This window comes from Epinephelus moara, chromosome 9 (genome assembly GCF_006386435.1).
Source record: "Epinephelus moara isolate mb chromosome 9, YSFRI_EMoa_1.0, whole genome shotgun sequence".
Lineage (NCBI taxonomy): Eukaryota > Metazoa > Chordata > Actinopteri > Perciformes > Serranidae > Epinephelus > Epinephelus moara.
This window is the reverse complement of record NC_065514.1, coordinates 31827945-31841923: the sequence shown is the minus strand read 5'-3', so window position 1 is coordinate 31841923 and position 13979 is coordinate 31827945. Positions and strand designations below refer to the sequence as shown.

The window sequence follows — 13979 nt, the reverse complement described above, 5'->3', positions numbered from 1 at the left end:
AACTGGAAGAATTATTTTGCAGTCTCTTTCTAGGCAGAACAAATTGCAGTATACCAAACCTTTAGAAAAAAAAATAAATTCTAAAACATGATTTTTACTTTTGTTAGTATATCTAAATGTATCCACATTTTAAACAATGGTCACTTTTAAAAGTTTTACATGACAATCTTTGTAAGGTTTTCCTTTGAAATACATTGCAGACTCGAGTATCCAGCTGACCAACATTGTAAGGAAATAATAACCTGAACTACAACTTACGTCAAAGAAGTAAAACACACAGTTTAAGGTATGTCTCCATCAGAGTTTCTGTGGGTAATCTTACTACAGTACCCGGCTTTTTGTGTCTCCTTGGGGCTACTCTTGGTGTGTGTGAGGGCCTGTTCTTCCTGACTGAGCTCAGTCTTCAGAGTGAGCTGTAAGTTCTCAGCGGATACCAGCGCTGTCCTCATGGCTCCCACTGCCTCCGAGCGTAAAGAAGAGAAACCACCATCCATGCCGGCCGTCCCCCACAGCAGTCCAAAAAACACTTCAACAGCTAGTGCTCCTTCTGTGTGTGTGTGTGTTAGCCGTCTAAAGAATAGAGTCCATGAACCAAGCAGACTGTATTTCAAGTAACTCAAGAGAGAAACAGAGCTGTAGTAATTACTTTTCTTCAGGCTGTGTGCCCTGTTCTCTTGGCTTTATTTACAGTTGTCTTCTCAACTCGTTCTTGTTCATAACTGTCAAAGCCAGGGAGAGTGGAAAAACAGTACAGGCTCCACTGGCTTTGTGCCTGTCATTCACTTCTCCCTTCCTCTTCTCTTGGGCAAAAAAAAAAAAGTCACAAGATGCCCCGTCAGCTCGCTAATGGCAAGTCATACTTATGCTTGAGGGTAGTGCCTGCTGACTCGGGTTAGACATCTGTCCTTCTGCTGTAGTCCACCTTCTTTCTGAAACTACCTGCTGGTCAGCTGTGGTCGACTCTTGTTAAGTTGTTACTCCTATCTTCTCATACATGTAGATTTTCCTCTGGAAACTATGTTATCTCACCTGCCTTCTGGCTGTCTGTGTGACTCTGTCTGTGTGTGACTATGGTCACTTCCCTCTAGGGGAAAAAGGAGGGCCTTATCTACACTGGTGGGTAAACACTGCAATACTTTTCATCACCTCCACAGCACAATCATCCACTTTAGCTCGACACCACTGAGAGCAGAGGCAGTACACTGCCAACAGGACAGGCCTACATCAACGATAACAGTACCGCGCTGAATGACAGGAAATACCCTTTAATGTGAGAACGTTGCAGTAGGATTTTTTAGGATGCAAAATTTTCTTCCTAGTTTTTCTGTGGCTGAAAATGACTGATCTAAATATGTCAAACAATCAGTGCTTGGTAGTGCCGTTGCTATCTTTAGCAGCTTGGTGCATAGTTTACTATTATAAAAGAGTCCTGGTTCTTCAAAAACAGCTAACTAATATATGTGACTTAAATAGACAGATCACCCCAAAATCAAAAATATATATTACATTTTTCCTCTTGCTTGTGATGCTATTTATCAGTCTAGATTGTTTGGGGTGAGTTGCAGAGTGTTGGAGATATCCGCAGAGGAGATGACTCCATTCTCTCGAATATACTGGAACTAGGGATGCACGATAATATTGGCACGTCATTGATATGAGCTGATATTGGCCTTAAAATAAACTACCGGAATCGGCAAACATGCTGATAATATCAGTACATCATCGACATCGGCCAGTATCGGCTTTGAAATGAATGATCAGAATCAGCCAACATGCTTTTTCTTATTTTGCACAATGAATGAATATTACATATTCTTATTCTACATGCTATTCTACATATCAATAAGCAGAATTCTCATAACATATTTTCATAAATGCAGCCTAATGACAGACAAGACTGTTTGAAGTTTAGAGCATATACTGTATATGAAGGTGGACAACATGACAGCTCCCCAAAAGTGAAGCCGAGATACCTTGATCGCCCCCTGGTGGCTGGCTGCAGTATAGGTCATAAAGCCCGGCCTCTCCAGGTTAGCGGATGGAGCATGAAACTAATAACTAAAAACTCAAAGTAAACATCAAATACATTTTTCCCATAGATAGTTTCTGTCAAGTCATGTAGTTCTTATCAGACTGCTGTGTGTTCAAGTGTTCATTTTTCTGATAAGTTTGGCTTTAATTAGTCATTTAATGCCGCAAAATTTGGTTTACCACTTAATTGTGTGTGAGCTAATCAGAGGGCTCACATTCAGTGGCAAAGCAACTTTTTCATTCATTTGAAGAAATTTTTCTGACTATCTGACAAATGCAAGTCCAATATTCACTGTTTTTAGCTCTGTTTTGGTCTCTACCAACACCTGAGGGAAATATCTGTCTCTTTAGCTGTTAAATGCTCCACTATGTTCACCGGCTGGTCTCTTGCTGTGTCTGTCTGCTGTTTGGCACTAGGCAGGTAGTGTACGGTGGGTTTTAGATGCCTACAGTGGCTGAAAACAATGCTATGAGAGAGTACTGAGAGAGAAGTAAACCAGTAAAGTTAAGGAACAGAAAAACATCTAGTGACATCAAAAATAATTACTCCTTTATTGTGTAGTATCCAGGTTTTTCTTTTCTCGAGTTCAGTATGCTAAATTGCTGAATCAGAAATATTTTAGTGCAAAACAAAGTGAAAGAGGAACCATGATAGCCATAGGAAACACCACTGCATCACTTTCAATACCCCCCTCTCCTCACAGCCGAATGTCTGCATCACTTTGGTCTGATTATGAGCTTTTTTCCATCACTGCTGAGATTTATTATAATATCATTTACCCATGGCAGTTTCCTAATGAATATTTATCACAAATGTGCCACATGTGTATCCATCTCATTTAATGGCCACGTTGTTTTATGTGAAGACAAAACAAATTTGATTTAATGATCATTATTTCAGCTCTTGTTTCAATGCAATTTCTTGTTTTGAGAATTCTTTACTAGTCTTAACAAGAACTGTATTTTGCAACTAAATTTGTCCATACAGAGTCAGTGGAAATCATACGCAACTCTTTAATTCAAGTTAAGTATGAAGGACAGATGGACTGCAGAGATGAGCTTCTCCGTGTAGTTGTTTGGATCTCATCATGTAGTTGTAACAGGATCACAACACAGCCTGGGGCAGAAGCTGGCAGAAGACGGCTTCTTTACAGCTGGATTTTATGAAGATGGTTACCATGGTTCCTCTCCAGAACTGCATTTCTTTTGGACATAAGTCAAACAAAATTCTATATTTGGTATTTTTTTCTCGAGTAAAATGTTGAATCCATTCTTTAAATTTTGTCAATGGCAATAATCTGTAGATCACTGCCAAAAAAATGATGCAGTCAAACTTAGGGATGTTCCTAACAATTAATTTCCGTGATGTTTAAACAGACAGAAGTTTAAACTTAGACTAGTTGGCTAGTCTTAAAGCAAGAAAACAGTCAAAACTGAGCACAACTTAATCTATGAAGTTGAAGTACTTTAAGGACTACTCATCCATGTTGGATTAAAAGCTGTCATTGAATGTTCATACTTCAAACAGGCAAAACAGCCAAAGCACATTTACAATTAAATCAGGACTTCTTCAACAGTAGATATACACCAAAATAAAACTGTGATCAAAATCAAAAACTGTCTGTTTGTTTATGTCAGGAAAGGAATAACTCACACAGCTAATATGAATCATCGTAAATAACAGAGGGAAATAAACGCAGCTGTGGTTTGACTATGCATGAAGCCTGGGAAAATATGCAAGTTCATGTTAAAATATCTGGAGGCACCTCCTGGTTTGAGACAAAAAAAATGCAGCAATGCTGAGCTGTCAGAAAAGGGATTGTAAATGATATAAAGTACACTGAGAAATAGGCTTTTAATGGACTGTGATACTGCAAAAAGGTTTAAGCTGATAACACCATAACAAGTGGCACACTGCAATATCGATCTGATCAGATAAAAACAAATAAATTTTAGAGTTACTGTTTGTTGAGCTTGTGTTTTTTTTATTATCGGAAACATAGGACACATTAGCAGAGGGAACATAAAATATCAGTGTGCAATCATTAAAAGACTGCCAGTAGCCTTAAAATGATAAAATGCAAAAACACATGAACACAAGTACGATGCTCGATGTTCTCTCAAGTCAATCTGCAATGATTAAATCAATGTGTTTCACACCTGGTGAGCCTGTAATCAAGAGTGCAAACCTCTCTGGTGTTTGAGACACTGAATCACAGGATCAATCCAGTTAAATCTATCAGTATTATTTCCTCATCATTTAGATGTTTGCAGTGCTTCTTGGTTTAAAATATGATTGCTTTCATTTCTACGTGAAGAATGACAGCCAGATGTGCCCTGGAAAGCATATTATTAACAAACAGGCCCACATATAACCATCCACTGAAAATAAAGTTTATGATCCAAAATCCAACTTTTAATGCAGGTCAAACACAACTGCTAACACAACAAAATCCATACAACCGAACCACTCAGCAACAGTGAAATATCTCTTTAGTCACAGATAACAAGTTGGTCACATGTTTCTATGGCTCACTAAGGCCTGGTATAGGGCTTTCAGTCAGTAAGAGGAGGACTAGACTACAGAACATTACAGGAATGTTGCTGTGCCCTTCACATGTGACAAACATTCAGGGATTTCAAATTAGTAATTTACAAATTTTATTTGTGCAGGCCACGATGCACAGGGTTGGGCACTGTGAATTGTGTCACACAGACATGTGCAAACAGAAGTATCATTCACGTATTTTCTTTCTGGTATTCCCAGTTTGGCCTAGAGGCGGGTAAACATATGATCTTGCCTTGCCTTGCTGGGTAGATGGTCATGTGAGACAGCTTAAGAGGTTCACTTTAGCATACTAAGCAACATTTAAGACTTTGGCGGAAGAAAGTCATCAAGATGATACTCGTGATGGGCAAAATCCAGCTGCAGGGAATACTCCTAACAAAGTCAGAGGCTGCAGTGTAACTTCACAAAAATGCTCGCCAGATTCCAGGAAATTTAGTCAAACATTTCTTGTTTGAATTAACACATAAAGCCTTTACTCTGCTTAAAAACTGACCGAGCAGCTCAAATCTACACCTGTGGAGCTGGTGTACTGTGTAGCTTCTCACCCACTCACAGGGCTTTATAACCAGAGTTACTTAACTGCATAAACACAGAGCTGGATGATTACACTGATGATCAGCTGCCCTCTAGTGGCAGGTTTCTGAGATGAAATTCAAAACACGCTGACAATCCAGTTTCACTTTTACACTGAAAAGTTGATTAAACATGTTTTGATAAGTTAATGTAAAAGTGAACATGACATGATGTTAATATAGAAACTTCTTCTTTTCAACAGCATTTCTAAAGCATTTAACAGCTTCACCTTAAAAACACACAGCACTGGACATGTACACGGTTATATTAGAAACTAATAGGTCCAAAGGGTCTCATGTTTTTGACTCATTTTAGTGGCTCCATCTGGGAATATGTCAATTTGAGAGATCATTCTTTTATTTGATACATCCACACACAAGCAAGATAACAAAAAAAGAGAATCACTTGTCCGAGCATATAAAACAGGTGGTTTACAGACGAATTCAAACAGGCCACATAAGTTTCTAAAAATGTAATGCCTCATTGCTGCTCTATATAAAAACCTATAACACAAATCTCTTAGTCAAAACAAAGACACTTATGCTTTCAAAATTCAATCCTGCTTTCACACAGCCATCAAAAAATCATCTATCTCTCTCACCTGAACAGTTTTGTGTGAATGACCACATTGGTTGGTCAGAAGAAGGCATAATTTATCGACAAATCAATTAAATCTAAAAAAAAAAAATCATTCATATCAGTCACCTGGCTGCTTATACACCTTCCATACACAAAACCTGTGTATATCACGTGATACTGAAAATAAATACTCAACTGGTCACAAGTAGAAACCTGACTATCACTCCACAACAGCAGTCTTTGCGTATCAGTGCTGAACAGGCTTGTACAGCAAGTCAGTGTCATTTACAGCTGTCAATACAGTGTTTATTTTATGCTGAATATTGAACACACCCTCATATATTAAAGGCATTTGACTACAGTATGATAAGGCATTTAATGGCCACTCAACCTGCAGGCTCAGAAGTATATTATTGTGTCCATATGGTGTGAACAAGTTGGCTCATTTCACACTGGTTTAATACACATCATAAAGGTGAAGAAGGGTTTTTATAATAATAAAACCCTAATAATAAAAAATAACAATTTTGTTGTCAATATGTGGCTTTACAAAAATTCAACCTCTAAAACATTAAAATAAAATACAATAAGAAGAAGCTCACTCAAAAGCTCACTGTACTATGTCAACCTGCTCTGCTCAACATCCTCATACATAGGGACACTTTATGTCTGCTTATTAATGCTGCACACAAATGTGGAGGTCTTATTTCTGCTTACTCTTTGAAGAAAACCACTCCTGTGCACATTTAATGAAGCGCTCTGCACATTGATTAGACACTCACTGAACTGGATGAAGATTACATTATATACATTACATTACTGAAGCTGATCTGGAGGACTAATCAGTCCTTGTTGCTGCAGATTGTATAAGAATGTATGTTTAAGGCAAAAACATGTAGCCTATGAGGGGTGGGGGAAAAAAAAATCTATACAGCATAATATCTCAATACTTTGCATGGCATTACTGTATCAATGCAGGGACGCCATTTATCTATTTTTCTTGTTTATTATATAAATTATTACTTTGCAAATACAAATTAATCTTTTGGTGGCCTACTAGGATGATAAAATGATTTGCTTTTTCAGTCCACTAGATACATTTTGCTGCAATAAAGATGACTGAAGTGAGATGAAAAGACTGAAAACTTAATATTATCAGATAAAAAACAGATGGTCAAAAAAAAATTTCCTTAATTTGCAGTTGAAAGAAAGGTAATAAACCCCAGTATATCACAATATATGGAAATGCAATACTCAGCATATCGCAAATCATATAAAATCACAATAATATTGTATCATGACCAAAGTATCAATATTATATCGCATCAGAGGGCTCTGTTGATTCCCATCCCTAGAGCCTACTATGAAATACTGGAGAAATCAGAGTTAATACTAATGAAATTATCCATCTTGCCTTCTTTTGAGACAAATTTAAACAGATAAAAGTTTAACAAATATTCCAGGGTTTGACCTCCTGGGACATCAGATTATTTCAGGTTTTTGTTAAGTAATTTCTCAGCAAACTGTCACTCTTAAATCACTGCAGTCTGTACAGCACAAAAGAAAATTGAACTTACTTTCAAATGATTATTTTTTAACCTGCCACCATCAATTTATGAGGAAAACCAGTTCTAGTACTGTGCTTGCACTTAATTTGAGTATTTTCATTTTATGTTATTTTCTACTTCTACTAAAATACATTCAGAGGCAAATATTGGACTTTTTAACTCCACTACACTTATTTAACAACTTTAATTACTTTGCAGATTCTGATTAACAATACAAAATATAAATCAACTAGTTAATTATAATGTATTATTATAGATTATGCTAACCAGCAGTATATTACGTGGTTTACCTGCTGCAGCATTATAGTGATGTACACATTATTAATGCATCACAAATTATAATCCAGTAACAACTTCTGAAATGAACCATTCTGCAGAGGACTTTGACTCTTGGTACTTTCAATACATTTTGATGATGCTGATACTTTTGTACTTTTACTCAAGTAAGACTCTAAATGCAGGGCTTTAACTTGTACTTCACTATAGTAGCGTTACTTTTATTTTTACTTCAGTAAAGGACCTGAGAACGTCTTCCTTCACTGCTTTCCTTGCCCGTTCTCACTTGAGAACAGCGGTTTTATCTTAACGTGCACACACTGTTACACTAAACACAGCAAAACAGTAAATGTATCTAAAATACGGACAATTTTGACAGTTACACATGCCATAGCAAGCAGCTAACAGTCGCCATCACTGCCTAGCTTGTTGATGATGCTGGCTTCATTTATAGTCAGCAGGTTAGCCCCGTCAACTTCACCACAACTGTCTTACTTTACCACAAATGAACAATACTGAAGGAGAAAGAACAAATGCTAAGCTAGCTTACTTTTTAAAGTCAGCGCTGAAAAGTCCAAAGGCAGCCCCGGAGGAGGTCGCGGTGTTCTCTTGCCCCGCTTCCACGGCAGCCTCCGCTCCTCCTTGGTCATTGTACAAAGCAGCCGTCGACATGCTAAGCGTTTAAACAACTCTCCAATAAGTAAATGTATATTCTGCTCCTCTTCCGGATTTTAAACAACTCATAAACGTTAAGATGTGCTAATGTAACGTAGCGTATCAAGTTCCTGCAAACCCAAACTTTCTCCGAGATTTCACCCAACTTTTTTTTTTTTTACACGCAGTAGCGGAAGTGTGAGCTGGACAAGTTGGTGTCACATGACAGGGCTTGAGCGGCACAGGGTACATAGATCTTGAACAAATAGAAAATAACCGTTTTCTCATTACAACGCTTATAGCTGACGTCCCGTTTAGAAGTTTTAGATCTATGTTGGAAACGCCCCGAGCCCTCCCGTTGCCAAGGCAACAACAGCACCATATTTCTTATCACAGAAGAAGAAAGTGAAAAAGAACAGAAGAAGCAAGTGATCAAAAACTACGGACTCGCCTAACGTATTTTACGTAAAACAACACCGAAGAGATGCACTGGCCTGTTTTCACTCAAGTAAAAGTGGTAATGCCACAGTATAAAAATACTTTGATACACGTAAATGTCCTGAATCGAAAATTGATTTAAGTAAAAGTAAGTATGAGCATTATAATATATTTAAAGTACCAAAGAAAAAGCTAGTGTTAGCTTGATGCAGGTGAATACAGTACGTCAAGTTAATATAGCATGTTTAAGGCAACATTACGCGGTTATAACTAACGATACTATCGTGATGACATTTGTTTGTGACTCTTGTTGTTTTCCAATGTGCACGTAAAATATCATATAACTGTATAATGCTAGATGTAAGTTACCTAACAAGATATTGTTACGTTAGTTACGCTAGTCCCGCCTCCTTTCAGCCCTCGCATTTGTTCACTTGGCAACCTACAACAAACGTCCCCAAATTTCAGTGGAGGCTGTCAAGTTTATGCGTGAACTGGCTACATCTGTAATAAACTTTATTATATTATATCATACTGTCAGTCTTTAAATCTTGTTAAGGTCAAAATAGAAAGGTTAGCATTCAGCAGACTGTTGTGGACGTGCTTATTCATTCTCCTTTGCACAGGACACCACTAGCCGAGGACCATGGTAAGTCTTGGGTTAAAATAACAATCAAATGCCGTGCCGCTTTACATATATTACAACGTTACATCTCAGTTTAGCTTTTGACTAACAGACCGTGGTAGACAACGGTTATAAATGTGCACATGTGGTAATGTTAATCCTGGTAGAGACGAGGATCCGGCTCCACGAATTCAAGGAGCAACTCTGACACCCGCAGGTACCGCAAGCGAGCCCCCACCTCTCAGGTGGATGAGACCCTGTTTGGGAATACAACACCGGTGAGTAGGCGTTGGTGTAAATGCATACTGTAGCCAACCTAATACAATGAAATTTCAGCTAAGTGTGTTTGTTTAGATAATGGTATCACTAATGTTGCTGTGAGCCCAGAATCATCAGTTTATGGCTGTAGTGTGATAGCATCACAATGTACCTGGCTAATGATAGTTTTAAACATCTGCTGCTGAGTGTAATGTGTTGCAAGGTTGGAGAGATCACAAATTATGACTGGGTTTGTGTAATGTCTAACTCTGTCTAGATATCCCAGTTCGACAAACGTGGAAACTCAGCCTCCAAGGCCAAGAATCAATCCCAGAGGAACCAAGAAGGAGAGACTGTTCAAATTGTCACCAAAGACCTTATACGCAACCTCAGGTAGGCTAATAAACTCCAAAGATTGTCTGTCAATTTGCCTGTTGGGGTATAAAACTGGCACCGGAATAAAAGGCATAATGCATATTTTCATAGATGGAAATTTAAGTAGTTAGATTTTACTTAAAAATGATACATAGCACATTTGAAAATGGGTTCAATGCCGAGGAAGTAATTTATTTATATTAATTTATAATCAATCTCTATGAGCTATTGTAAATCATTGAGATATTGTAAAAGTGTTCACATACCAGCAATTTTGTAGTACTGAAACCCAATAAGCACATATAACAAACCACCGCCGTCATTATGCCAGGATCCCATTTAGGGATCCTTCAGGAGAGTCGATCATTCTGCCAACAACTGAGTTTGAGCGGATCACCTCAGCATCCCAGGTGCTAGCCAAGGTGGAGAGGGAGACCCTGAGGGAGGCTTATCAGAGACAGAAAGAAGAGGAACTTGTAAGAAACATAAAAAAAAATCCAATCAAAATTATCCTTTAACTTGCAGATTTACAATAAGACAATAAGCCCTCCAGTCTTTTTTATAAAATTCCTCTCATCTAGCAAGCTGCAGACGAAAGGAAGCGTCGAATCTATGAGGCAGACCTGTCCCGTAAGGAGAACAAGGCACTGACTGAACTGGAGCTAGAGGCCCGGGACCGTGCGCAGCACCTGGTGGAGCGGGCCAATGCCTTAAGGATGGAGCAAGAGGATGAGATCCAAAAGCTTAACAAGGTAGGAAGCAGCTGTAGACATGTGGACCGTGCAAGTTTAAAAATGTGACTGAAAGTGAAGCCATCAGTCATCAGCAGTTCTGATTTTTTCTGAATGTCATCAATACTTCTTTGTGTGTGTGGATGCGTGTGTGATCCCCTCAGCTGATTCTCGGTGCTCAGTGTCAAGCCACACGTGATGCCCAGATCCATGAGAAGACACAGATCCAGTCAGAGATGTCAGAGGAGGAGAAGCGTCTGGATGCCATGATGGAAGTGGAGCGCCGCAAGGCCTTGGAGACTATGGAGCAGATAGATGAGCGGCACAAACAGCAGAGGATCAGGTAAAGATAGCTCTTACTGGGAAATACATACTTAATTATTCATGGATTGATTTGCACATGGATAAAAAAAAAAAAACTTTTATATGACACTGTGGGGACGAAAAAATGTTTTCTTCAGCCACTCAAACCACCCACATCTTTCTAATGAGATCCATATCTTATCAAATGTAAAGGCAGTAGTAATGTAGTTATTATTGTTTATCTTATGCTCGTGTCATTTTCCAGCGGAATGCAAAAAATTTACGACCAGATCCAGCAACGTCTGGAGGAGAAGCAAGTGCAAGAAGAGATGAAAGAGCAGGAGAAACAGCAGATACGAGACAAGCAGGAAAAAATGAACCTGGAGGACCTGAGGGTGCAGACACAGCCCGTGCAAAGACAACAATAAACATAAGCACTAGAAATTAGAACATTTCCAGAGTCATAAACAGCACATGCTCAGGGGGGTGTGCAACCACATGCATGGTTCACCTACACTGGAGTTTCTTTTCTGACTGGTTGTCTTCTTCCAGGCTCTGGAGAAGAAGAGGGAGGAGCAGCAGCATCTGCAGGAAGAGATCATGCGTATCAATTCTGAGACCATGCGGGCCAAGGAGCAGAGGAGCGAGGAGGAGAAGCTGACTGACATGAGAGACATGGAATACATAAGAAACAAAATGGTCAGAAGAAAAGCAAATGTCTTCATAGTGTTTTTTTTTTTTTTCATGTATTGACATTTCATGACCTGTGCAGGAGCGGGAGGCAGAATATGAAGCAGAGCAGAGACGAATCAAGAAGGAGAAGGAGTTAGAGATTGCCAGGCTGAGGGCCCGGCAAGAGAAAGCAAAAGACTACAAGGCAGAGCAGGTCAGGAAAAAACTACCAGCTGACCATCTCCATAAAGGGGGTAGCTGCTGAATTGAATCCTATAACAGATTAAAATACTCTAATCACTTTTTGAAAGCACTTAAATGCCATTCAGATTCAGATGGGAATTAAAGCATTCAGCGTGTCCAAATTTTGTGTCTCTGCATTTGGAAGGATGAACTCCGTGCTCGGAGGAACCAAGAGATCGCAGATAGAGAGTGGAGGAGAAAAGAGAGAGAGCTCGCTGCAAAGAAAGCTCAGGAGGAAGCGATGCTGAGGGCAGCTCGCTCACAGCAGGTTCATTGCAAAGAGCACTTCCTGTCGATCGAGGCTGGCCGGGAGAAGGCAGAGTTTGAGAGGGTGGTGAAGTAAGGAACTTAATTTTATTGTTTTTAAACTTATTTTCACATCCTGAAATTGTGTTTGGAGAAGCGGCAGGAGTGCCTACACAGTAGCTAAGCAATGTACTGCTGTGGGTGGGGGCAGCAGCAAAACATTTTTTAGCCACAGAAAAAAGTTCCACCCAAAAAATCTTTAACGGTTTAAGTCTACGCTATATTGAGAGCATAAATTTAAACTGATATTGATCGTTTTAGGTGGGCCTTTTTAGGTAGCTAAAATAGGTTTTGCAGCTGACCCCTCCACAGCTCTTGTGTCAGAATCCAGCCTGCTTCCCCAGACTGGGGGTGTGCTGAGTGATATCTACTGTATGAAATACCCTGACTATGGATAAATACCCCATACAATCCCACTCCAAAAGATCCGAGCTATACTACAGTAGGATGGTTGAGTCAGTGTAGTAGAAATGCACCTTTAATATTTGTTTTCATTTATTCATTGCATATTATTTTAAACATTCAGCTGTACCATTTTATTAATATTAGTTTTCACCACCACTTCTTTCTTTCTCCACACAGGGTGCAACAGGAAGCAAGCATCAAACAAAAGGAGGAGGAGGAGAAGCAGCGTCAGAAAGCACTCCGTCATGCAGAGGCCATCCGAAATCAAGTGAAGGAACGTGAGCTGTCAGCCATAGCTAAGCGCAGAGAGATCTTCAAGGAGGCCGATCGCTTGATCGAGGAAGCCCGGCAGCGACGTGTTCGCCTCGATGAGATCAAAGAGAAGAAGCTGAAGGAGCTCAGGTAAGTACTGGAAGGTTAATGGCTCTTTCTTGTGGCTGATATTTTGAAATGACTGTCTTTAACTGAATAAAGCTGACATGTGTTTGTTAATGTGCAGGGCTACGGGGCTCTCTGAAAAGTACTGCAGTGAAGTGGAAAGGAAAGCCCGGGCCTGTGCGCTCTGATCACTCACAGCTGGATTCAAATGGTGCAAAGCCATCACATTTTACAGGGATCATGTTAAAGATTTAAGTATTTATGAAATTTGAACACATATAAGAATCTACCAATAAACGTTTCTATTGCGCCTTCATTGCTTTATAAGCTTGTGATCAATGGTATGTGAACATTTTAGTAGTTGATTGTGTTTTATGTTGTTTCTTTGAAGCATATTGCAAAAACAAGACTTTATTTTTAATACATTAATACTTCCTCGCACACAGACTGACTCTACATGAGACAAGGTACAATTGTTAGTTTTAGTTTTTATTCAGGTCAGTATTTCCCTTTCAATTGAGACATATTCTGCCAACCATCAATGACAGATTCCCTTTATTACAAATATGCATGACAACAGGAAAAAAATTCAGCTCATGTTAGGGTTAGGATGAAATTTAACACACATAGCTTAATGCATGTAAGGAAGTAAAGTACATCAAGGTAAACACAGGCTCTTATTTCAGACCATTTTCGACAAATAATTTAACATATGGAGAGCTTATTTCTTCATCATAACCATCTAAACGCACAGCCTGCAGGGGTGCTTATAGATTTGGGGCTTGTGAATTTACTTTTAGGGTTCTATAAAGTATTATCATATCTTAACATTACTGACCTCAAGCTCCAAAGTAACTGGTAACTAAAATGATCAAATCCAGTGGAGTAAAAAGTACAATATTTCCTTCTCAATTTTTGTTAAGGAGCAGTATAAAAGAACATGAAATTAACTAAGTAAGTACAAGTAACTCAGATTTGTATGGTACTTGACTACA

General features: G+C 39.0%; 2 protein-coding genes across 5 annotated transcripts in view; one reads left to right on the top strand and one right to left on the bottom strand.

The window, feature by feature from the left end:
- The window catches only part of ap3b1a (adaptor related protein complex 3 subunit beta 1a), a 78504-nt gene extending 70062 nt beyond the window's left edge, over positions 1–8442 (bottom strand). Inside the window, exon 1 of one of the 2 annotated variants that reach the window (XM_050052351.1) lies at positions 8147–8442. In XM_050052351.1, coding sequence (XP_049908308.1) covers positions 8147–8268 — 122 coding nt within the window. In that variant the 5' untranslated portion in view covers positions 8269–8442. Of the gene's footprint in view, positions 1–330; positions 1006–8146 lie in introns of those variants that run through there. The other variant, XM_050052350.1, reaches the window with a different exon arrangement.
- A 219-nt stretch (positions 8443–8661) lies between these two features.
- Positions 8662–13300, top strand: cfap45 (cilia and flagella associated protein 45). Of its 3 annotated transcripts, none has more exons than XM_050052358.1 (13): positions 8662–8836; positions 9315–9337; positions 9481–9591; positions 9849–9964; positions 10278–10422; positions 10528–10698; positions 10842–11020; positions 11246–11375; positions 11533–11679; positions 11753–11866; positions 12041–12234; positions 12784–13008; positions 13106–13300. In XM_050052358.1, exons 2-13 carry the CDS (start codon positions 9335–9337, stop codon positions 13170–13172), a joined length of 1602 nt encoding a protein of 533 aa, XP_049908315.1. In that variant the 5' UTR covers positions 8662–8836; positions 9315–9334; the 3' UTR covers positions 13173–13300. The 3 variants fall into 3 exon arrangements, with proteins under 3 accessions (XP_049908315.1, XP_049908316.1, XP_049908314.1); XM_050052359.1 differs by having other exon boundaries at positions 8750–8767; XM_050052357.1 differs by lacking the exon at positions 8662–8836 and having other exon boundaries at positions 9129–9337.
- The last annotated feature ends 679 nt before the right edge of the window (positions 13301–13979 follow it).